General features: G+C 33.9%; 3 protein-coding genes and 1 non-coding gene across 6 annotated transcripts; 1 reads left to right on the forward strand and 3 right to left on the reverse strand.

Annotated features, from left to right (window-relative positions):
- Positions 1–15: 15 nt before the first annotated feature.
- Positions 16–5103, reverse strand: LOC108476024 (small RNA degrading nuclease 5). 2 transcript variants are annotated; one of them, XM_017778073.2, is made up of 14 exons: positions 4830–5103; positions 4636–4692; positions 4475–4540; positions 4222–4355; positions 4035–4144; positions 3229–3348; positions 3049–3119; positions 2568–2627; positions 2218–2273; positions 1829–1889; positions 1435–1702; positions 1099–1280; positions 717–1012; positions 16–318 (listed from the first exon to the last, which is right to left on the reverse strand). In XM_017778073.2, exons 3-14 carry the CDS (start codon positions 4496–4498, stop codon positions 195–197), a joined length of 1506 nt encoding a protein of 501 aa, XP_017633562.1. In that variant the 5' UTR covers positions 4499–4540; positions 4636–4692; positions 4830–5103; the 3' UTR covers positions 16–194. The 2 variants fall into 2 exon arrangements, with proteins under 2 accessions (XP_017633562.1, XP_017633561.1); XM_017778072.2 differs by having other exon boundaries at positions 4799–5103.
- Positions 5104–5590: 487 nt separating this feature from the next.
- Positions 5591–8229, forward strand: LOC108474437 (uncharacterized). The gene is made up of 5 exons (XM_017776356.2): positions 5591–5780; positions 5873–6002; positions 6094–6294; positions 6575–6742; positions 7461–8229. Exons 1-5 carry the CDS (start codon positions 5647–5649, stop codon positions 7932–7934), a joined length of 1107 nt encoding a protein of 368 aa, XP_017631845.1. The 5' UTR covers positions 5591–5646; the 3' UTR covers positions 7935–8229.
- A 1428-nt stretch (positions 8230–9657) lies between these two features.
- Positions 9658–12923, reverse strand: LOC108475630 (mitogen-activated protein kinase kinase kinase 3-like). 2 transcript variants are annotated; one of them, XM_017777613.2, is made up of 9 exons: positions 12435–12923; positions 11485–11748; positions 11314–11401; positions 11147–11209; positions 10819–11055; positions 10684–10743; positions 10490–10597; positions 10148–10374; positions 9658–10028 (listed from the first exon to the last, which is right to left on the reverse strand). In XM_017777613.2, the coding sequence occupies exons 1-9, from the start codon at positions 12818–12820 to the stop codon at positions 9914–9916; spliced, it is 1548 nt and encodes a 515-aa protein (XP_017633102.1). In that variant the 5' UTR covers positions 12821–12923; the 3' UTR covers positions 9658–9913. The 2 variants fall into 2 exon arrangements, with proteins under 2 accessions (XP_017633102.1, XP_017633103.1); XM_017777614.2 differs by lacking the exon at positions 11147–11209 and having other exon boundaries at positions 12435–12922.
- Positions 12924–15825: 2902 nt separating this feature from the next.
- Positions 15826–15897, reverse strand: TRNAQ-UUG (transfer RNA glutamine (anticodon UUG)). The gene has a single exon. It is a non-coding gene; the product is annotated as a tRNA-Gln (tRNA).
- Between the last annotated feature and the right edge of the window lie 8238 nt (positions 15898–24135).

Genomic DNA, 24135 nt, shown 5'->3' on the forward strand with positions numbered 1-24135 from the left:
AACACAAAAGAGAACTGCACAAAACTTTTAATAACCATTAGCAGTATAGAAATTTGATCATTGTTTACAAAATTTTCCCAGTACGGCATCAAAAGAATGATTGTAATTTGTTAAAATTGTAACAGCCTGTGAACTTACACGAGCATTCCTCATTGCTCTCGGAAATTGCAAGACAAATTTGTGTGTGTGTATATCTAATGCTTCATACCAACAAAACATAACGCTACCTCAGCTTGGGCTTGTAGCTCTTCCAAAACCTTAATAAGTTTCTCACGTGGAATCATTGTTTCACTTTGCTCTGTCAGCATTTTCCTCAATCTTCATCCATGCACATGAAAAAGGGCAAGCCAAAATTAATATTATGATTGAAAATTCAATGGGAAAAGGAAAGCTAATTATTGACATGTTATTAGGACTTCAATTTTCTTAAAGTACTCATGTTTGACACTTAATATTTGGACATGAACACAAGGATATAATCCTCTAAATAAATGAAAAAACTTAGAAAAATTGAGCAGACCCGTTTCTGGAAACATATTTAGGTGCGACACTCACCTTCAAGTCCAGGTAACTAAAATCTCATTGATGTCAAACCATATTTATGCAACAGTAATTGAATACTTACAAATGGATCAGGGTAACATTATTCAAAAGATTTAAGAGAGAGAAAGGTATACTGCATAGTGTATGCGTGACACAGGTTAAGTAAAACTTACCTATGAACAATGGCTATGTCCCCATGTCCGGTGCATATTATAAACATCGAGTTAGTGGGTAATGCAGTGTGGAGACTACGAACCCTAGCGTCGATGCGTGTTAAAATTTCCTTTAGCTCAGTTGAAATATTGTATTTTACTCCTTTGTGTTTGGCAGGTTTCTTATCACATGTAAGCAATGATATCATTTCTGCAAGCTTTCCATTCAACTTTACGTCATCCTCAGCTTGTTTTCTGAAATAGGAATTCAATTCTGAAAATTGTGTCCAGACGAAGTGAACACGGTCATTCTTGACCTGCCACAACAGATAAATGTACGAAGTTGATAAGCAAGCTTGGATAGAAGAAGGTATACCAGAAAAGCAATATAACGAAGCCTTACCTCTTTTCTAGCCTTTAAAAGTGCTTCATCATCAGAGCAAACTGGGATTGCATGGGATGACTCAGAAGCATATCGCTTCACTATGGAAACATCATCAATGAAAGAGGAGGTCTTGCCACAATCACCCAGAAGTGTAAGGAGCTTCCTACGCATAAAGGATGGTGGCGAACCAAAATCAGGTCCTAACACAAGAAGCAAAGACAGTATAAGAATTTACATATGCGTTTCTACATTATAAAAAAGATAATCATATGATAAACCTTGATGCAAGGTATATCTGAGTTCTTGACGTAAAAGAACCTAATCAATGTGAATGCAAAGAAAATAAGTACTTGCCATTTCTAATCTTTAACAGAGCCAAATCCATAGCAGCTCTTGCATCTTCAATGCTATCATGTCCACTCCCCGACTGCTGTATTTCCCGAGAAAGAAATCTCTTCGCAAGAACTCGAAGAGCACTTTTATAAGATCCACCGCGAGGGTGTTTGTATATTACAGATGTATCAATTATCAGATCATGAGAAATTTTCAAAGCTAATAAGTCATTCTCCAAGGAGTGCCCAACTAAGATGGTATCTTTGTGAACCAGTGTCAGAAAATCTTCCTGAAAACAGGAAGAAAATATAAATAATTTGTACATGAGCTTTTTTTTAATGGAACATTATTTCAACAATAGTGCAGTAAAAATATAACGACAATGATTAGTGATAGTCAACAAAGGGAGATGAACCTGAACATTTTGAAGAGTTGTAGTCACTCCACTCAACATCTCGTGTGTGATTCCACTAAACCTGCTTAAGAAATAAACAAAATTATGAAATTGACCTAATGATAAGAGATAATAAAGTGTATGCCTAGAGACAGGGAGAGTGATCTCAGAGTTGGATGACTGAAGATTTCAAATCTGTCAACACAAATTGAGTTGAACGATTCGAAGCATGGGAAATTTTTTCAAACACAAACACAAAAAAAAAAAAAAAAAAAAACGGCATAAACTTGACCAACTAAGAGATTTTTTTCCTTTTGCTTGAATAACATTAAGAGATAGTAGACAAAAGAAATATAGTTTTCATGAAACTCTACTTGGACCTAACTTCAACAGTTCCAAATACCATTTACCTTGTGTTGTAATCGGTGATACGGTTTGATGGTTTAACCAATTTATCCAGTACAACCTGTCAACAAAAATCATTTCATTTTTAGCCAATTTATCTAGTAAATGTGTTGTATCATTTACATGATGCAGCAATAAAAAGATGGTTTACTCTTTTCTTTCTTTTTTTTCCATCTTTCTTATGGGAGTAAAAGTTCATTAAAAAGATATAGGAGTATTATTTGTATGCCTTAAATGCCAATTATAGGCCACTAGCAAAATTATCTAAAAGAAACTGACAAATAGTTGGCTAGGAAACTGATAAGAAATATTAGAAAAGAAAAAGAAAAGAGAGAAAAGATTCCATTCAACATGCCTGTCCTTCAATATCAACCAGGGTCACTCTTGTAAGCTCAAAACCCTCACTTGTTATACACTGCATTAACGTAAGCAGACAAAAAATAAGAGAAAGAAAACAAAGTCCATCATGATGAGCACACAGAATTAACTACATAAATACAAGAAAACTTAATAGCCAGAGCAGAAGGTAAGAAGCGCAATTGTCCAGAGTATATAGTAATTTATTTTCTACTTGAGCAAACAATCACATAAATTCAGATCAGAGATGAACGTTTTAAGCCACAGGTGGGTCTGGAGAGAAAATTAGTGTACCAAGGAAATTCTAGGCAAAGCTCTCAAGCTTTATGTAGGATTTTATCTAACTTCTTCAGTAGAAAGCAACAATATCTTGTCACTGTACATTCTCCAACTAATAGTTTACATGATTTTATCTTATTTCACAATAAAGAAGCAAAAAGACATCATGATCTAGTCATAAGCTAACACACAGGATTTACCATTTCACAGTCAAGTGCCAACATTTCATAAGGAGAAGATCCATCAGGAGCAGGACGAGTAGGAAGAAAACCTACATGTAACAAATCCAAGAATGAACCAAGGACATTTGAACAATGAAGAAGCAAGATTAAGATGCTAAGAAAAGTATATGTAACAGTCAGAGAAAACATTTAGCAAACCTGGTTGATCATAACAAAATCCATTGTCTTCTAGTTCCTTTGCTGTAAGCGTATAATATGAAATGGGGAAAGGAATGTCTTTCAAGATTTCTGCAGAGTCCATTGAAGAGATGGATGTTTCTGCATAAAGATGTCATTTTATAATCAACAGGTTATTGCGTTGGTAAAAATCCGCAAATAAGTTAAGATGTTACTAAGCAAAACCTTGTAATGTTGTGATGCTGAAAGCAACAAAAGGATTGCCAAGTGGCAACATAACCTATGCAACATAATAGGAACCATCTCATCTCCTAAATATAACTTTTTGATAATTGTAGACATTATAAAGAAAAAATCTTAATCAAGACAGTGAATGATTACTATGATTTTGATTTTACAATTATGAAAAGTAAACTGGAACAGAACATAATTGTTTACGAATTTGCCTTTCTACTTATTTGAATATTTTCTTTCTCACAGAGAATTTACACTCCCAATAACCTTATTTGATATGATAAATAACCAACATGATTTAAGGATTGCAGCCCAACTCTGAGTGAATAGTAAAGAACTGGGAACACCATTTATCAACAAGTGTGGAACAGCTGAAATACCTTCATTCTGTCTCAATGAAAATTAGTTAAGACCACCAGAAGAGTACATGGCACATGTTTAAGGTCCCCAAAGCTTTTCTTTTCTAGTCACACAAGTTGGACTAGCAATCCTCTAACGAAAATCAACTAACCCTGTCAAGCACCTAATTCCAGCATACAAGTAAGAAATTTATGCAAACAAAGAAGTAGACCAAGCAAAGACGGATTTTGCACCTTGTTCAGCTGATTGGCTTACATCCCTTGCTGAATCAATTACATTTCTCTTTCTCTTCACTTTGCACGTTAGGAGTGCGTCTATTGTTTGCATCCCATCTGATACACAACTATAAAAACAACAGAACTCATAAACACAGCACATTGCATCATAGACAGGAAATGCAGAAACAAAATCATTACGAACCTAAGTGCTAAAAGTGCCCGAGGATTGCCACAACTTTGTTTAAAACCAGAAAGTTTCATGGATTGAGCTATGTACAAAGCTGCATCCAAGCCAGGGACATAAAGCATAACAACTTTCGGTATCAGCGGCTTATTCTGCAAACAATGTAAAACAAGAACATGTTTTTTATAAAACCCAATAATGAAAGACTTTGTTCCACTCATTAATGAGGAAACCAATAATAAAGTTTAATACATAACATTATATTCTTTACCTTAATAAAGACCCAGGAAGGCATGAATCCATCGGCAAGAACCCAGGTAACAAGTCCTTGAACATCCTGGTACCAAAACAAAAATCCCCAAAGTTCAACTATGTTTCTCAGAGTATAAATAATGGTTTTCCCCCTCATAACGTCAGTTTTAAGAAACTTACTTGCAAATTCAAAGTACTGTCAGCTTCTGGCGTCTTGAAAACAAGTTCTGCTTTTGCCTGCAAAAGGGAAGGCTTCAAGTTTCATTCCATTCCCCCATTATACTAAAGATAATCAATATATTCTGTACATAAAACTTGAAAGCAAGAGAAAAAGGGAGAGTACTTGAGGTCCATAAATATCAAAATAATTAGACCTCTCCTTCTTTTCCTCCTCTGGAATTGCCTCTTCACTCATTTCCTTTAGAGACGCCATTTTCTTCTTTAAAAAAACAAATCTGCTTAGTTTCTCTCTAATTTTCTGGGAACCCAAACAATATTTTTCTTTTTCTATTTTTTCTTTTAACAAATATGGGCAATTCGGCAGAGAATGGAATTGGAAAAGTAGAGTAATGGAAAATAGTCTGAACCCTTGTGCTAATTGCTAACTAAGATTGGGAATTGGGTTGAACCGGGTTTCTTTAAGGTCCAAGCGGTGCGTTTTTAACCTTCTGCGGCTTTTAAATATAAAGTCAAAATTTTCTGTTAGTCCTTGTACTATGTGTAAATTACAATTTAATTGTTGTGTACTTTTTAAATTTGAAATTTAATTCTTAACCTAAATGATAGAACTTAATTAATTAATTGAATAAGTTAAATTTTTATGTTAATATCATACTAAGTATAATTTGTGAATTTAAATATTTTCTCTAATTTAATATTTTTAATTTTAATATTATCTCAAAAGTTAATAATTAAATCCATTAATTAAAATAGTTATTATTTTATAAAAATTATGTCAAAATAATAATCTGGTAATATTTTTTACCTATAAGATTTTAAAAATAAGAGAATTTAGATGAAAGAATTTAATATATATTCGATTAAAAATATCAAATTGAAATATAAAGATTAAATTTAAAATTTACGCATGGTATAAGGACTGGTAGCAGAATTTGTCCTAAAGATTACCTGGAAGATCTGGTATATAATAAGAGGGAAAGAAGCGAGGGGGCTAGAGAGATAAAAAGAAGAATGTCGAAAACGCTGGTGCAACCGATAGGGCAAAAGCGGCTGACGAATGTGGCCGTCGTGCGTTTGAAGAAACACGGGATGCGATTTGAAATCGCTTGCTACAAAAACAAAGTCCTCTCATGGCGTTCCCGGGTGTAAGTTTTTGTTTCCAAATTTCACTTACTAATTGTTGTTATTGAATTTTGATTAAATTTTTTTAAAAAGGGAAAGAATTTTATTGCAACAGCGAGAAAGATGTGGACGAGGTTCTACAGTCCCACACGGTTTACTCCAATGTTTCGAAAGGGGTTCTTGCTAAGACCAAAGATTTGGTTGCTGCTTTTGGGACTGATGATCAGACTAAAATTTGTTTGGAGGTAATTCTAAAATTTCAATTATTTTACTAAGATAAAACTATTATTGGTTAATTCTCTGTTTGCTGATTGTGGGTTTTTGTTTGGGTGGTAGATTTTGGAGAAAGGGGAGCTACAAGTTGCTGGGAAGGAAAGGGAATCGCAATTTTCGAGTCAGTTTCGGGATATAGCGACGATTGTCATGCAAAAAACCATCAATCCTGAAACTCATCGCCCTTACACCATTAGTATGATTGAGAGACTAATGCATGAAATTCATTTCGCTGTTGATCCCAATAGTAGTTCCAAAAAGCAGGTCGTTTTTTTTGTTGTTGTTGAAGTATTTAGTTATGGATTAGCAAAAGAAACTGATGAATCTTCTTTGTTCAATGGAATTTTTCATGCCATGTTGAGTAATGCTTCTCCAATTGATTTAGCATCAGATATATTATTTTTGCTTTACTTCATATTTAGATGTGCGTAGTTATGCCTGACATAAAGTTGTTCATTGGAGTTGTATTCTTTTAGTTGAATTTCATGTATAATATGATAGCTTTTTGTGTTTTCTTCTTTGCCTGATGGTTTATATTTCTCAGGCTCTAGAGGTTATTCGTCAGCTTCAGAATAACTTCCCCATAAAACGGTCGCCCATGAGATTACGACTCATAGTTCCTGGACAGAACTTTCATTCTCTTTGTGAGAAGCTGAATGAATGGGGTGCTACCATTGTTTCAAAAGATGAATCCGGAACTCAGCTGTCAGTAGTAAGTGAGCTGCATCCTCTGTTTCCTCAAGGGGAAGCATTCACTCTTGGTTTAGTCATTTTATCAATGTTCTCTTAACAATGGTTATAAGTTCACCACATTTTTAGCATTATTTACTGATATATTTAAAGGTATTTGCCTGGATGCTCCATTTGGGTAGTTATTCAAGCATCATTTTTTTCGCTAGTTATGTGAATGTCACGAATTGAATCCATCAAAATTGGAAGTTAGGATAATTTGTCAAGCAAGGATGCTTGAATAGTGTTGATGCATTTTTTTTTTTGTTAATTTTGATTTTTGTTGATTTTAATAACTACATGATTGAAGCCAAATAATGTGAAGGCATATTTAACCATGCATGAGCATAAACTTTGTCAAGCAGGTAGAAGCTTGTACCCGATTGGGAATTTTACTCTTATTTTAGTTCCATGCTTCTTGCACCCATAATTTCTGATTGACCTTCACTCGAGTGGTCATAGACACTAAAGTTATATGTGCATCAGTACATTTGAGAAGCATATCTGGAACTTTCTAATTAGCACCATTATGTTTACATGTCTGTCACTTCTGTTTTTATCATTACTTAATACTTTTGGGATTAAATTAGTTTATCCAAGTGACTGAGCTGGCTGTTGATATCTATTTAACTGTGTGCTTTTCCTTTTATCTTAGGGTTTTCTTTTTCAAGTACTTAAGCTCTTGTTTGCTGGTTTTTCAGATTTGTGAAATAGAACCAGGGCTTTTCCGAGAATGTGACTCCCTTGTGAGGAATTTACAGGGTAGATTGGAAATACTTTCAGTGTCTGTACATGCCGAGGGGGATACGCAAGTGGATAATTACGATGATGAGGATATATCATCACAGCTGCCCAAGGATTCGGCCGAGTCAGCATCATCACGTTTACCCCCAGAATCTTCTGATTCAGTTATCCAACTAAGTGAGAAAATACAAAAGCATACCATCTATTCAGGAAATGGGAATGCTGAAGGGGAGGCAAAGCAACATAAGTGCAGCACATGCAATGCATTTGTGGGGGATTCCAAACAGTACAGGGATCACTTTAGGAGTGAGTGGCACAAGCATAATTTAAAACGGAAAACCAGGCAACTTCCTCCTCTTACTGCAGAAGAGTGCTTAGCTGATGTGGAATTGAGTGACTCAAAAACGGATTTGCAGGATTATTCATTTTGATTTGGGGCTAAAAACTAATGTCAGTGCATATACCATTTCTTTTCTTTTACGATCTTTCGTTGTTTTGATCAGCTGGACATGAACTCAGTTGTAAATTTGGCTTTGTATTACTTGGGTATGACCATTAGATGCGGGTATTCGGGTGTGAGTTTCAGATACGAATATGTCAAATTTTGTTTAAGATTTTTATTTAGAGGGTTTTTGGAGGAGCACATCTCTATTCAGGTATGTCTGTGACTGGCTATGTATTGAACATGGATTAAGTATATTAATCTGAAGAATTTAGCTTATAAAACTGGTGGTGTACATGCATATTTTTAATTGCGTTTCAGCCAAGGTAGTATGATATTAGTGAACATATTGTTTTTCTCTTAGTATTAGTACTGCTATGTATTAGGATTAGGGTATATTTATAATAATATGGATTTATTGATATTTTTAATAAATATTTAGGATGAAATAAATTTTGGACTTTGAATTTACCAATTATGTCCACTTTAGTATTTGAATTTTTTTTAGATCACTTTGGGATTTGATTCCGTTAACGTTAACATTTGATGTTGTAACTATTGTTCTTGAAATATGACTAGATTGGTCGGTTGATCGGATTGATTGGATTGAGAATTGATTGGTACACTGGTTCAAACAAAGGGTTTGTTTAAATCGATTGAATTAGAAATTGCTCGAAATCAATAAAAAAAAATTGAAACAAAAACTAATAACTGAACAGGTTGAACCGATTTAATAATTTTTTAAAATTTTATTAATTATTAATTATTGTTGGTTTAACAGTTGAATCGATCAAATATATGTATATAAAAAATTAGTAGTTTGATTGGTTCAATTATTGGTCTAGTTAGGAATGTTCAAACGGTTGGTTTGTTAATATCCAAACCAAATAACCATTGACCAAATTACTGGAAATGTAAAATTCTTTAACCGTTAATTGGAATGATTTTTTTTTAAAAACATTAAACTGAACTAAAATATTTTGGTTAATTTAGTTAGTTAACTGAATTAATTGAAATTCATATTTTTTGTCTTCGATTAAAATAAGTATAAAATATTAAAAATACGTTGTTAATATTTATTTTTTAATAGTTCAAAAATTTTAAATAGAAGCGAAAACAACAAATAAAACATTTGGAACATTTGATAAATCCTGAAAGTTGACAATTGTTAACTTTCAAGATTTATGTAATGTTCCAAATGGATTATTTATTTCTATTAATTGGTTAATTCGATTAATTATCTGATTATGAATCAAATTAACCAATAATTAAAATTTAAGAAAAAAATCATTAATCGATCTCCGATCAAACTAAATTCGTCTATCGGTCGATTAACCGAATTAGGCCAGTTCGGTTAGTTAATTCGATTTTAACGAAACTATAAACACCCTTAGGTTTGGTTATTAGAACACTGTGTGTGACACTTTAAAATTATTTTACATCATCATTAATTTTTTATATTTTTTAAGTTGAAGGATAAAAATAAATATAATTGTGAAGTTCGAATATAAAAAAGAAATGCAGATATCAAAATAGATATTAATATATTATAACTAAGTTTATTAAAATAATGTAATTAATCAAAATAGTGGTTGGATGAAATCAAAGGCGGTTGGAGTACTATTTCAGGTCTAGGTAGGTTTGTTTCATTCTAAAGTTGTCCCAAAATAAATGCTACAATTTGACTCCTAGCTAATCCCAATAGCATAAACTTTGATTCATAAATTTACTTATTTTGATGCATATAATTCATTTCCGAAAACAAATAATTATATTAACAAATACAAAACCTCCTAATATGTACAAGCAATCTACTTTACATCTTCAAAGTTGACATTCACAAGCCAATCTATCACCTCATTTCTTGCTTCTCACCTCTCTGGAAAATTTCAAACATAATGCCTCTACTTTACTTACATAACGTGTGGGATCCCAGGGGATTTCTCCATTGATGCTGAATGAAACCAACTAATAAGATGTTTGATAAGATGAACGATGAGAGCTTCCGCAAGCTGATTTAAATTGTTGAGTCGAGTTCCAGCAAGGTGATTCGGGTAAAGAAGAAGCAAGTGATATTTCATCCCTGCAATCAATGACAAGATTTCAAAGTTAGATGAATTTACTCTTCTGCTTGTGAGACGCTTTTTGTGGGACAACTATAAGTACGGACAAGGACAAGATCATGAGATGTTTAGCAGTTACCATGAGCCCTTTGAAGGTCTTCTTCTATCATCAACCAAATTGAATTTTGTTGGTTCCACCATAGATTGGTCTTGGACAAAGGGATGCTGAAGCAGTTGCAGTGCTGTAGGGCGTGCAGTTGGTTCCCTTTGCAAGCAAAGCTTTATGAAATTCTGAGCATCCTTTGAAAGGTTATTAGGGATTTCTGGAAAACCCTTACTGTTTGCTATCTTAAATATGGCTGCAACCTGGTTTAAAAACGACATAAACAAAAATAAACAAAATTTAGGGGTCTTGGTTATAATTGCAATGGATGTCATCATGATCAATTACAATAAATATCGGTGATAACGGCGCTCGTACCCCTTCGTACTGGCTCCAGGGAGGTTTTGATGTCGCCATCTCAAGAACTGTACACCCTAGGCTCCATATGTCAACAGCTAAGCTATATCCATGAGCATTCATGATAACCTGGAAAGATCAGTGGATGTTAAGATTAAACAACTTCTAAAACATGGGAGAAAAATTGTATAAAATAGATATGGAAGAATAGGTACCTCTGGTGCCATCCAATAAGGGCTTCCTTTAAAAGAAAGCATTGAAGAACAAGATGTCATCTGGATTTTAAAACACAAATTCATCAGAAACATCTTCCCTTACTAAAAACACAATGTTAATAGTTAAATCCGTACATGTTTAGCCATTCCAAAATCAGCAAGCTTGATTTCACCATTAGGAGCTACCAGTGTGTTGGCTCCTTTGATATCCCTATGTACTGTCTTCCTTGCATGTAAGTAAGCCAAGCCACTGAGTATTTGCCTTGTGTAACTTCGGATAACAGGTTCCTTGAATGGTCCATATTCACCTAGTAATTTGTGTACTGAACCCCCTGAAACGTATTCCAAGTAAACCGAAAGCTTGTCTGATCCCTGCATAAATTAAACTTGGATTGTTTCAACTTATTGACCAAACTTGTAAACAAATTGGATTAATAGACATGTAAAGGCTGCCAAGCCGAACCAGTTCGCTCCCATAATATTGGACAATGTTTGGATGAGACAACTCACTAAGCAAGGATATCTCCTGTTTCGCATTAGAAGAAAGAGATTCTAATCAATAACCCCCAAACATTGCCATGAAAGAAACGATGTTTTAAGACACTGAGATTTTGTAAAAACCAGACCAACCTGGTTCAGTTGTTTGAGACATTCTTTTGATGGTTGATCATCTGTAATGACCTTAACTTCCTTCACTGCACACATTGTTCCATTTTCACTGTTGGAAAAAGTAATATATAAAGCTTTTTCTTTTGAATTCATTCATATGAAAGGGCAATGAAATTATATCAAATATTTTACCTATTAAATCCAGCATAAACATGTCCAAATGTCCCTCTTCCTAGAAGCTTCCCTTTCTTCCATTTAGATGGAGATTTCGTTGGAGGTTTATTAGGTGAAGTAGGAGGAGGAAGGGGAAGACGATGACATGGATGTTTCTCAGTTGGGGATTCTAAACTGGCATCCCATGGTGACAGATATCGAGGTGATTGATGCATATACGAAGCTTTTGATCCTGAATTTGAGCCTTTTGACCATAAGTTGCTGTTATTTTCTTCATATACTCTACAACCAAATCATAAACTATGTCACTTATATATCAGAGTTTTTATATTAATATTTTCTAAAAGAATCATGTGAGCACCGTAGCTTTAATGATGTTAACAACAGGGGAACCACCAGATGAACGGTATAAAATATCCAGCTATTATATTTGCCTTTTCTTCATTAAGGCAAAAGAAAATACATTAATTAGTATTACAAGTTTGGTAGATGATAACCGACACATTTCTGCACATAGCTTTTCAGGCACTTAAATTATAAATTATATGTTAAATAATTTGTCATAAATGATAATTATATCTTCTATTTTACTTTTTGTTTTTGTTAATAATTTTTATGCTAAATATACTCGATTGTTTACTGTAACATTGTAGCAATTCATTTTATCATTTTTTCTTTAATTTTTAATCAATTTCTTTTTAGTTTAAAATGCCTAAATTTACTTAAAATTTAAATATAATTTAATTTTATAATAATTCAATATTTTCATTATTTTTAATGTTGTATATAATTTGATAAAGAAATATAAAACAAAGAGGGTGAAGTTTTCTGAAAATCAAACCAGTATTGAGTGGAAATTTATGGAATTTTCACTAAAATCTGTATCAGATAGTTATTATTTGATCTTCATGAGCAAAACAGAAGATGAAACAAGTTTTTTAAGGAACTTGAGAATATAAGCTACAAACCTGAAGGAACTGAAATCCCCATGAATATCATCATCATCATCAGAAGAAGAAGAAGATTCATTTGAGGTAAAACTTGAAACTGACACCCTTTCTGAACCAAAACTTGAACCCCTTTGATGGGACTCCATTGATGCCCTACATGAAGAAGCTGAAGGCTGTGGCAATGGATAAGCTTTCTTCTCCCTACTTTTACTTCCTAAATCTGAATCAGAATCCCACAACACTGAACACCCATGAAAGGAGATTGGATGAACTTCAATATCATAACTGTTTCTCGGAGATTTTTTACTCGCTGCAGCTGCTTCATGCAAGCCTTTTGGCTTCTCCATGCTATGTTTATTGTTGTTCCTTGTTGTATATGTTTTCTTCATGCTCTTTTCTTCCATATAATAAAGCACTGTGTGAGGAAGAACTAAGTTTGTTTTAGGCTGAAGTTGTGCTTTATGAACCCACTTGTTTATATAGTGGTTAACATTAATGTGATACCGCGTGCTTGCCTGTATATACACGGGTGTGTTTATCTACCGAGGCCTTCCACTGGCTACTTGGTTTGAAATGATTTAATGTACGTCCAATCCTACGGTAAAATTTTATGACAATCCATTTTTGATATAAAATTAACTTCAGGTATCTTTTGATTTTCGAATTAAAATGGATGGTACCTGGATAGAGTCAGGTCTTCTCCATTTTTGGTTTGTTTTTGGATAGGAAATCAATATTACTTGGAAGAAACTTCGAAAATAAGCATATATCTAAGGACATTTACTTGACTCTTTGATTATCTGCAATTAGTTTAGATGTTCATTATAAGAGCAAAAGATTGGTCAGATTATTACATAATGATGACGAATTTATGATTCCAAAGCAAAACAGAAAAACATATTGTCACTTCTTAAATTCTCCATTTTAAAACAATATATCAGAGCAGATCAAATACATTCAATTATGAGCATCTTTTCAACTGCACAGCCTTGTCCTTAAATATACCATTAACCACTTTTTTCCTTAACAGTCAATCACTAACAAAGATCTTGCATCTTGTTGTATCAGACAACCTTTTCTTTTTATATAGGAAAGGATTGTAACTTGTTAATGGAGGGAAACTTGCTAATAGAAGAAAGTGTTAGAAAACCCAACAATTTCAACCCTAACTTATTAAATGTCACCTTTCGAAAAACAGACATAAGCTTTTTGGTTTTAATGCTTTGTCTTCTTCTGCACATTTGACTTGTCTGCAACTTCTCCAATACAGAAAATTGCTTCCATGAGAAAAACACAGATTTGGAAAATTCAAACAAGTGCAAGCCACGAAGACAACATTCAGTACTCGTCAACTTGGTTTCAACTGCATGCATGCCGCCCTGGTGGACATGGCAGTGGATAAATTATTGATGAAATACATGGCATCAAAATGCTCTCCGCTACATTTTAGATATTATTGGTTTTGTGTCCCATTATAATAAAACCGAAGTGGACCTTACTGCATTGATGAATTGTCTTTGTCAGCTAAACAATTTGCAAAACCAGCAACTACCCCCCCCCCTCCTCTTATGGTGGAAAACCGCTGCCTTTCCTTTTCTGTTAAATGTCCACAACCTATATGATGATGTATGTTAGTTTTCTTATTTAGGGTGGACCCTTTAATTATGCATGAAAACTATGGAAACTTTTGACATTAGAATTCACAGTTTTGGCCATTGTTTCAAAGACATTAAACTCGGCAGATGATTGGTTATTCTCGTATACACTACAAGAAAAATGAGTATTTTGTAGATGTTAAATTTAATTTTTAAAATACTAATTACAATAACTAAATTAAATTATTGCTAAATATTATAAAGTTAGCAATGACTTTAACATATGTCGTGTAATTTAATTTTCTTTCTATTAATAGTAACAACACGATTTGTCGTGATGAATTATTAGTAAAAGGTATAGCAACTAAACAAGTTGTTGCTAAACCTTAAAATATTAGTAAGAACCTTAAAATGTTGTTACAACAAAGTGAATTGTTAATGAAATTTGTAACGACTAGAAGAGTTGTTAAACGCTAAAATATTAGTAATAGCCTTAAAATGTTATTACTTAATTTAATTTTATATTTATTCATTGCAACGACACGATTTATCGTTATGAATTATTAATTAAATTTGTAATAACAAAATAAATTATTGTTAAATGTTAAAATATTAACCATAATCATAAAATGTTGTTACGTATTTTAATCTTCTACTTATTGATTACAACAAAATGATTTGCCGTTATCAATTATTAAAAAAGTTTGTAATGATAAAACAAGTTATAAGTCATTTACACATATTTAAACGTGAGTATACGTAAAAAAAACTGGAAAAAAGGGAACATGTACGTGTTCGATGTAGCTGTTTGCTTTGCCTTTCATGGAGCAAATGATTATGAAAATCTCAAATTCGATGTCCTTCTGTCTTGTCTACTCATAGTTAAGCAACTTGATTCAGTTTCCCTGGCGCAACCCTTCCTAAAATTTCTTTATCAATAAAAAGAATAGGACGATCACTTATTATTTAGTGCCTGATTCATCGAACATAGTACAAGGAGCTGCTTCTCTAACAATGTTTGATACCCTTTCAAATTGAATGTTGGATATACATTCATATATTAAGTCGTCGATATTATCACTAAACTCTTGCGTGGACGAGATCGAAGAGATAGTGCTAGAAACAGCTAACTAATTTGTTGCATGCTGGTTCAAATTTATGAAAGCTGTAAATTTTCAAATCAGAAATGAGATTCAAGCATTATTAGGTTTAGATCATTTCATACCGATTGAAGAGTTGTTTTCATATAGAATGTAGGATTGTTTCTTAGCTGCTAAATACACTTTGAATTATATTATTTCACATTTGATAGATCAAATTAGAATTGTTTAGTAAAGATAACACAAATAAATTTTTCTGTATGACCTAAATTCGAGAATGACTACACTTTGGATATTAAGTTAAAATTAATGCTTAATTTTGATTATGTATAAGTTCAATTATGTATTAATCAAGTCCTATAAAATAATGAATATTTTAAATTACATGAATTTATCAAATCCAAAAATATTTTTGTTAATTTATATATTTCTCTTGTCGTGCTATAGTCTATGTTCAAGGATTGTGGCTACTTTTCTCAACAATATTGTCTTCAAGATTCAAACCATGTTCTTCCTTAAAAATATAATGTGTCTAATCATTGCACTCAATACTTTATACAAATATAAATAAAATTTTATGAATTAAAACTTAACTTTCACTCGGAATCGAAATAATTGGAGATGTTGGTTGGATACAACTTATATCTATATCAACATAAATGAAAAATTCTAAATTATTGGAGATGCGGAATAGAAGTGAACTATATATATAAAAGGTCCTACCGGGAGTCGAGCCCAGGTTGCTGGATTCAAAGTCCAGAGTGCTAACCACTACACCATAGAACCTTATAGCCATTGGCCTCGATTTATATTATTTATTTTTAATAAAATAAAAGATCAATCGTTCCACCCTGACAAGTTACTCATTTGGTAACAAAAGCTGGAATTCGATAAGATCTTGGGGTTGCAGGGGGAAGCTAGTTCTTGCTGGCAAATCTGTTAGGATCGCGAATACACCCTACTGCGGGGCGAAAAAATAAATTTTATCAACCACAAGTCATGGTTTCATGTGCGAGGAATGAATCGGATTGAAAAATATAAAAAAGAATATATGTATATATATAAAGGACATGATAAATTTGTTTAAATTACACGAGATAATGGAGAAAATACCGTTGATGAAATAAAACAGTTTCAAGATGCATTGTGGGTTTCTCCAAAAGAAGTTTTATGAAGGATTTGAATCTAAATTAAATGAAATATCTCCTATAGTCATTAGTTTACACTTACACCTTCAAAACAAATAAATTGTGTGCTATTCGAAAAATCAAAATCTAGAGTATGTTTTGAGATAAGATCATATATTAAGAACAATGCTCATAGAGTACTTTGCAACATGTGCAAAACATAACAAAGCAAGAGTATAAAGAGTTTCCAGAGCATTATATATGGATTAAGAAAGTAATAAACTATCAAAATAGTCGTTTTTGTTTGCTTCGGATTACATTTTAGTCACCTATGTTTGAAATGTTACATTTTAGTCACTTATATTATCATTTTGTTACGAAATGGTAACTCTATCATTAATATCTGTTACCTCCCAAATGATAGTCTGATGTGGCAATTAAAATGGGTTTAAAATGCCAACGTGGATGTCCAGCTGGGATGAGAAAAGGTTTTTTTTTTTATTATAAAAATAGAATACAAAATTTGCCCTAAAACCCAAATTATTCACGCTGTACATCCCAAAATTTTGTATTCTATTTTCATAAAAGAATTTAAGTTTTCTCATCCCAATTAGACATCCATTTTGGCATTTAAAATACATTTTCACTTCCATGTCGGACTGCCATTTGGGAGGTAACAGATCTTAACGGCAGAGTGACCATTTCGTAGCAAAATGATAACATAAATAACTAAAACGCAACATTTCAAACATAAGTGACTAAAATGTAACTTAAGACAAATAAAAGTTACTATTTTGATAGTTTACCCATAAGAAAACACAAGAATGGAGAGATTAATGAAGTAGAGAGTTCATTGATCATATAAATAGTGCTAATCTAGAAGGTGAAAAATTCTACCTTAGATTATTGTTGAATCATGGTACGGGTCCAACTTTATTTCAAGATTTTTTAACCGTAAATGGTACTTCATATTTATCATTTAAAGAAGTTGTAGAAAATAGAGGAATTTTGAAATCAAACTAGAGCACATCACATTGTTGAAATGAATCAAACGAGAGCACATCACATTGTTGAAATGAAGCAAGTACATATCAAATGTCACAAAGACTTGGAAAATGATTTGCAGTGATATTGAAACATTGTGAACAAGGAAATGTAAGAAGACTATGGGATGTATACTTTGATGTCATTTCTGAAGATTTTTAAAAGATACATGCAAATGGCGAGGCTACAATTAAATCAAACACTTTAAAAAGTATCAACTATTTCTTAGAAGATAAATAATAACAATAATACCCTTATTTATTTTAATAATATTTCTTTATTAAAAATAAATATAAAGTTTTGAGAAAACATTTGGAAAATAAAATCTTAAATAATTTTATTTTTTCTAACTTTTATGGCAGTTATGGGCAAAACTATCAATGTTAAGAATACTTCATACTGTATTTTCATATCATAAGAGGTTGTTATACATTCATATATAGAGAGTACATGCATGAAGACTATAACTACTAGTTAACTAATAAATGCTAGCTAACAATCTTTAACTGTTGAATAACAGCTTCTTTAACTGTTAGTCTAACATTCCCCTGGTTTCTTCAACTTTTGAGAGAACTTTAAGAGCTTGTCGAAATAAGACAAATTACTTCGGGGAAATTGGTTTGGTAAGGACATCTGCAATCTGTTTAGCTGAGGGAACATAGTTAAACTGTAAGGTACCATCAAGAACTCTTTCTCAAATAAAATGGTGATCGATCTCAACATGTTTCATTTTATCATGATGAGTAGGATTTGCAGCTATGGAGACTGTAGAGGTATTGTCGCACCAGACTACAGGTGTCTGAGAAAGTGTCAGACCGATTTTATTGAGTAGTTGTTTAACCCATAGCAACTCGGATACACAGTTGGCTAGACTGCGATACTCTGCTTCAGAAGATGATCGTGATACTACAGGTTACTTTTTAGAGCTCCATGCAACAGGGTTGGGTCCTAGATATACCACATAACCTGTAGTAGCTTCAACTGATGAGGCCCAGTCAGCATCAGAGTAGCACACTACTTCAGTATTTCCTTTGGAAAAATACAAGCCATGATCAACAATCCCACTAAGGTATCGGAGAACTCGTTTCACAGTTTTCCAGTGAGTTTCACCCGGATGGTTCATATATTGGCTTAGTTTGTTAACACAGAACGATAAGTCTGGTCGTGTTATACATAGGTACTAAAGTATACCTACTGTGCTTCGATATAAATGTGCATCAGGAAACGAAACGGAGGACTATCATCTACTGTAGTCAACTTAGGTGTGCTATCCATGGGAGTTGGTGTAGCAGTTGCACCCAGCATTTCAGTATTGGAAAGTATCTCTGACACATATTTTTTTTGACTGAGGAGCATCCCTTGTGTCATGTGCTGAACTTCAATGCCGAGAAAGAAACTCAGCTAAGCTATATCCTTGAAAGTAAATTTTTTGTTGAGCTGACAGACCACATTATTAATAGCAGCATTTGAGCTCCCTGTGATAACAATATCATTAACATAGACCATAAGAAGTAAGATGTTGTCAGACGATCTTTGAGACCATAAGAAGTAAGATGTTGTCAGACGATCTTCGAATGAACAGAGAGGTATCAGTCTTTGATGCACTAAAACCAAGCTGAGTCACCAGAAAACTTTTGAGAGTGTGAAACCATGCTCTAGGGGCTTAGCGCAGGCCATATAGTGTTTTGCTCAATCTGCACACCAGCTTTTGACCATCTATCCCAGACACCTCAAACCCAGGAGGTTGATCCATGTAGATTTCTTCAGTCAGATCACCATTGAGGAAGGCGTTATTTACATCAATTTATCTTAAGGACCAAGCCTTCATAACAGCAGTAGCAAACATAGTTTGAATGGTTGCAGCTCGAACGACGGGGCTAAAAGTATCCCGAAAATCAAGACCAGGATGTTGAGAGAAACCTTTCACGACTAACCATGCTTTATACCGTTCTACTATCCCATCAACCTTTCTTTTGACTTTGAACAACCATTTGCAACCAATAGTTCTTCGATTTACAAGTAGAGGACAAAGAGTCCATATGTTATTCTAAAGTAAAGCTAGAAGCTCACTATGCATAGCTGTTGTCCATCGTGTATTTTTCATAGCATCATGAATTTCAGTAGGAGTATCACTTGATAAATCAGGTGTTTTGACCAGGTAGGCCTTAGGTTTGAAAACACCTGCTTTACTACGGGTGATCATGGCATGAGAGTTAAGAGGAGCTGAGAGGGAAGACGATGGATGGGACGAACTATTGGTAGGTATATTCAAGTTCAAATTTGAGGGATAATTGATGGATATACTAGGAGAAGTGGACCTACATAGTGACTAATCAACATGGAAGGTGTTGACCAGGAGGTTATCAAGTGAAGTTCGGATGGAAACAGCAGGTATGGTGTTAGAAGAAGGGATGGGAGTAGTTAGGTGATGGGGAGCCAGTACAAGAAGTTTGGAACTAGAAGGTGGTGAATGTATAGGAGAAACAACCTTTGAACTAGTGGTTTGAAAAGGAAAGACAGACTCATTAAAGGTTACATGACAAGAAATATATGTTTTGCCATCTTGATCTTGACATCGATATCCATAATGAATAAGTGAATATCCAAGAAAAAAACACTGGGTTAAGCGAAACTGAAGCTTATGTTTGTTGAATGGTCTTAGATTAGGGAAGCAAAGACAACCAAAAACTCGAAGAAAAGAATAATCTGGTTTGACATGAAATAGTTTTTCATAAAGTGTGATATTACCTAAAGAAGAAGAAGGCAACCTGTTTATCAAGTATACTGCACTGCTGAACGCATCGTTCTAGTAGGACAGAGGCATGGAGGCATGTGCAAGCATGGAGAGATCAGCCTCTACAATCTGTCTATGCTTGCGTTTAACAAAATCGTTTTGCTCAGAACTATACGGGTAGGTAACACGCTATCGAATGCCATATTGAGCTAAGTACCCTTTTAATGCCTAAAATTCACTACCCCCATCAGTTTGCAAGGCAAGAAGCGGACATCCAAGAGCCCTTTCAGCCTACTTGTGAAACAGTGGAAAAACAGTAAGCACTTTCGATTTCGTATGCAAAAAGTAGACCCAAGTATATCGAGAGCATGCATCAGTGAACAGAACATAATAGCGAAATATGTTAGAAGAGATCGAAGCTAGACCTCAGACATCGGCAACTACCAACTGAAGCGACTTAGAATACTCAGTTAATATCTTAGGAAATGGCAACTTGTGTTCTTTTACTAAGTGACAAGCATCGCAACTGAGAGAGTCTTTATCCGAAATAAAAGAGATATTACAATAATGCAGAGCTTTTCTAAGTGTAGCATTACAAGGATGTCCTAATCTAGAGTACCATAGACTCAGAGGCATAGTAGCAATAGTAGCAAAACATTGAGCTGAGGCTGAACGAACAACAGTCTTGAACTGGCTAGGTAGAGTAAGTCTATACAAGCCATCATGGACAGAACCCCGAAGTAGAACCTCCCTAGTATGAAGATCTCGAACCTGACACTGTGTAGGGAAAAACTCAAACATCACCTTATTGTCTTTTGTAAACTTTGAAACTGACAAAAGATTCTTGGTTTTTCCAGGCACAAACAATAAGGATTTCATGAATAAGGCACGAGACTAAGTACAAAAAGAAGACTGACCAGTAGACCGAACAGTGAGTGCCATACCATTGCCAACATAAACTTTATCTGGGACAGTATAGGAACCACTTTCACCGAGTGCAATAGGGGAGATTATGAGATGATGAGTTACACCCGAATCAGGGTACCAAGTATTATCAGCAACTGTTTCGACGTAGCGAGAAGGGCCTGAGGATTTGACGGAACTTGTTGAGGTGAACCAACAGGATGCATAGAACCAGCAACAATTGGATTAGTCTATATGGGAACATGAACAGGTGAAGTAAACCATCCTTGGGGCAAGTTGTGAGATGTACCAGCCATAGGAGATGGTACCCAGGAGAAGATAGGTGCGCCACTATTAAACATGCACACATTTGCTTGAGGAGGAAGGGGAGGTGGTCTGTAGTTAGTGCTCTTGTAGGAGATATCAAAACGATAATAACAATGATCAACCATGTGACCAGATTTCCTGCACAACTAACACTGCATACGAGAGCCTAAAAAACGACCACGCCCACTGCTACAAGTGTTTGAGGGGGGTCAATAAGCTGGCACAGAACCACCGTCATTGCCATGCACCTCAAGAGAATGAGAAACTAGTTTTGCTAAGCTAGGAGTTTCCATTGTGGTAATTTGTTGGCGTGCTTCAGCATCAAGAAGCATCATAGATACATCTTGGACACTATAAGGAACCTGACTAGCAGTAATTATTGTAACAACAGAATCATAATCAGTAGACAAACCATTGAGAATGGCAGTGACATGTTCTTGGTTACTAATGACCTCTCCGCAGCTAGTAAGACAATCACAATAACCTTTTACTTTCATCAAGAAGTCTCACATGGAGAGATCAGCTTTACGTTGCGAATGTAATGCGCATCTATAAATCATCAACTGGGATATGGTTTTGCTGCCATATACACTAACAAGTGCAGTCCAAATCTAAGCACTCGTATTGAGACCAATGAGATGAGGGAGAACAAAAAGACTTACGGAAGACAGCAACCAAGATGCGAGCGTACTGTCCTGCTGCTCAAACCGATCAAACTTAGGATTGGGATGTGATACCCTAGTATCATCAAGAATTGTCTAAGGGGGAGGAACAGTACCAGGATCAATGAAATGCTGAAGCTTAAACGTTTAATTGCTAAAAGAATCTGTTGATGCCATAGAAGATAGTTGTTATCATCAAGAAGGACACTGATCTTCTTGGTAGAAAAGAAATGACTGTTAACTCCATCGAAAAAAGCGGACGCCATCATGTAACAGACTGCTCAATAGATAGACTGGAAGACATAAGGCACGCAACAAATCAAGAAGGAGTTCCCAGGAAGAGATGAACCTCTGATACCATGTTAAGAATACTTCATACTATATTTTCATATCATAAGAGGTTGCTATACATTCACATATACAGATTACATGCATGAAGGCTATAACTGCTAGTTAACTAATAACTGCTAGCTAACAATCTTTAGCTGCTGAATAACAGCTTCTTTAACTGTTAGTCTAACAATCAAAACTTATGATTTGCCTTTCTTTAAAAATAGATATTATTGATAATAAATAAATAAATGCTACTGAAGATGAATTACAGACTTACAAAGAAACATTTGATGAAACATCAGTGGAAATTCCTCTTGAAGATTATGAAATGCAAACAAAGTTAATTGTTGAACAAGAAATTGCATTTTAGATGGAATTAATTCAAGAAAAAGTGGAGCCTTTTTCATTGATGGACTTGGAGGAACAGGAAAAAAATGTTATATCGAGCCTTATTTACTCATTTTAGATCAAGAGGAATGATTGCAATAACAATAGCAACATCTGGTATAGCTGCTGCAATAATGTCAGGTGATCGGACGACATATTAAAGATTTATTTTGCCATTAAATCCCAAAGATACAACTTTATGTGTTTTTTCAAAACAAGATGGTGTTTGTAGAATTGTTAAAAAAAAACATGTTATATTATATGGGATGAAGCTCCTATGGCTAAAAAAGCTACAAATACATTTGTTGGCCCATCAAAATCAGGAAGATTACAGAGGATGATAATGATGGAAGAAGATATAATACATTATTGCTACTTCTTATTATGAGAATTTTTTAAAATATGATATCACTTACATATTTATATTTTGTAGAGAACTCAAATATCAGCATGTATTGTTTACTGAAGCAATATTGAAGCTCAAACATACTTTCTTGAAGAACAAGACTTACATACCCAAATCCTAAAGTCCAAGGAGTAAATCTTACATGCCCAAATGTCAACAAAAGTATCATTATAGAGGTGTTTCAGTTGACTGCATCAGTGACTGTTGGAACTGCTAACAGTAGTTATTGGTTCCTAGGGTTGTTCCCACGTTTCTGCCCACCACGTTTGTGTGATAGTAGGGGCATGAATCGGTGCCGCTATAAAAATCCCCAAACAATGAGGTGGTTAAGTATTAAAAATATTTTCTAAAAACAATTGCATCTAGTGAAGTTTTTGGGTGTTTAGAAAATTAATGATTTTTTCTGTTTTCTAAATTTCGTGTTTTTGGTATAACTAAATATGATGTCCTCGTTGTTTGTTTGATGCGCTAGACAAGTGGTACTATAACATCTTGATTTTGGCATTTTAGTTTAGACAATGGTTGGAGGTATTTTTGTTTGATTTTTCCACTTTTTAAATTTTGTTTAAACCATGATTTATGCTTACAGTGATTCATTCATTACAACCAATCCTTTAATAACATTATGCAACATCTTTTTTTTTTCATTTTAGATATCTTTCGAAATAACTAGAAGTTACAATAACTTTATTCGATAAAGCAAAAAGGATTGTTAGTAGTCCAATATCAAAATATATAGTTTTTCATTACTATTAGGGTAAATAATTATTTGTAAATTTAATTCCATCTTAAATATGAAAAATTGAAGATTTTACAATTTTGCAATTTTTCCTAATGCATAAAGGAAAAGAAAACAATGGAGAACCAAACTACAACAAAAACATGATTTCATGTGTAGGTAAAAAATATGTATTCTTCATCCATATGGACTTGAAATAAGACTCTCAGCAAACTCGAAAGCATTTAATAGCAAAATAAACTAAAATATATGACGAAGATCTTCTAACATCTACCATAAAAACAACGGCGGAGCCAAGTAGAGACCCAGGAGGCCATGCCCCCCCAAAGTTTAATTTTTTTTCTATTTAGTCCTTTGTAAAT

The sequence above is a fragment of the Gossypium arboreum genome, chromosome 3, assembly GCF_025698485.1.
Source record: "Gossypium arboreum isolate Shixiya-1 chromosome 3, ASM2569848v2, whole genome shotgun sequence".
Taxonomy (NCBI): domain Eukaryota; kingdom Viridiplantae; phylum Streptophyta; class Magnoliopsida; order Malvales; family Malvaceae; genus Gossypium; species Gossypium arboreum.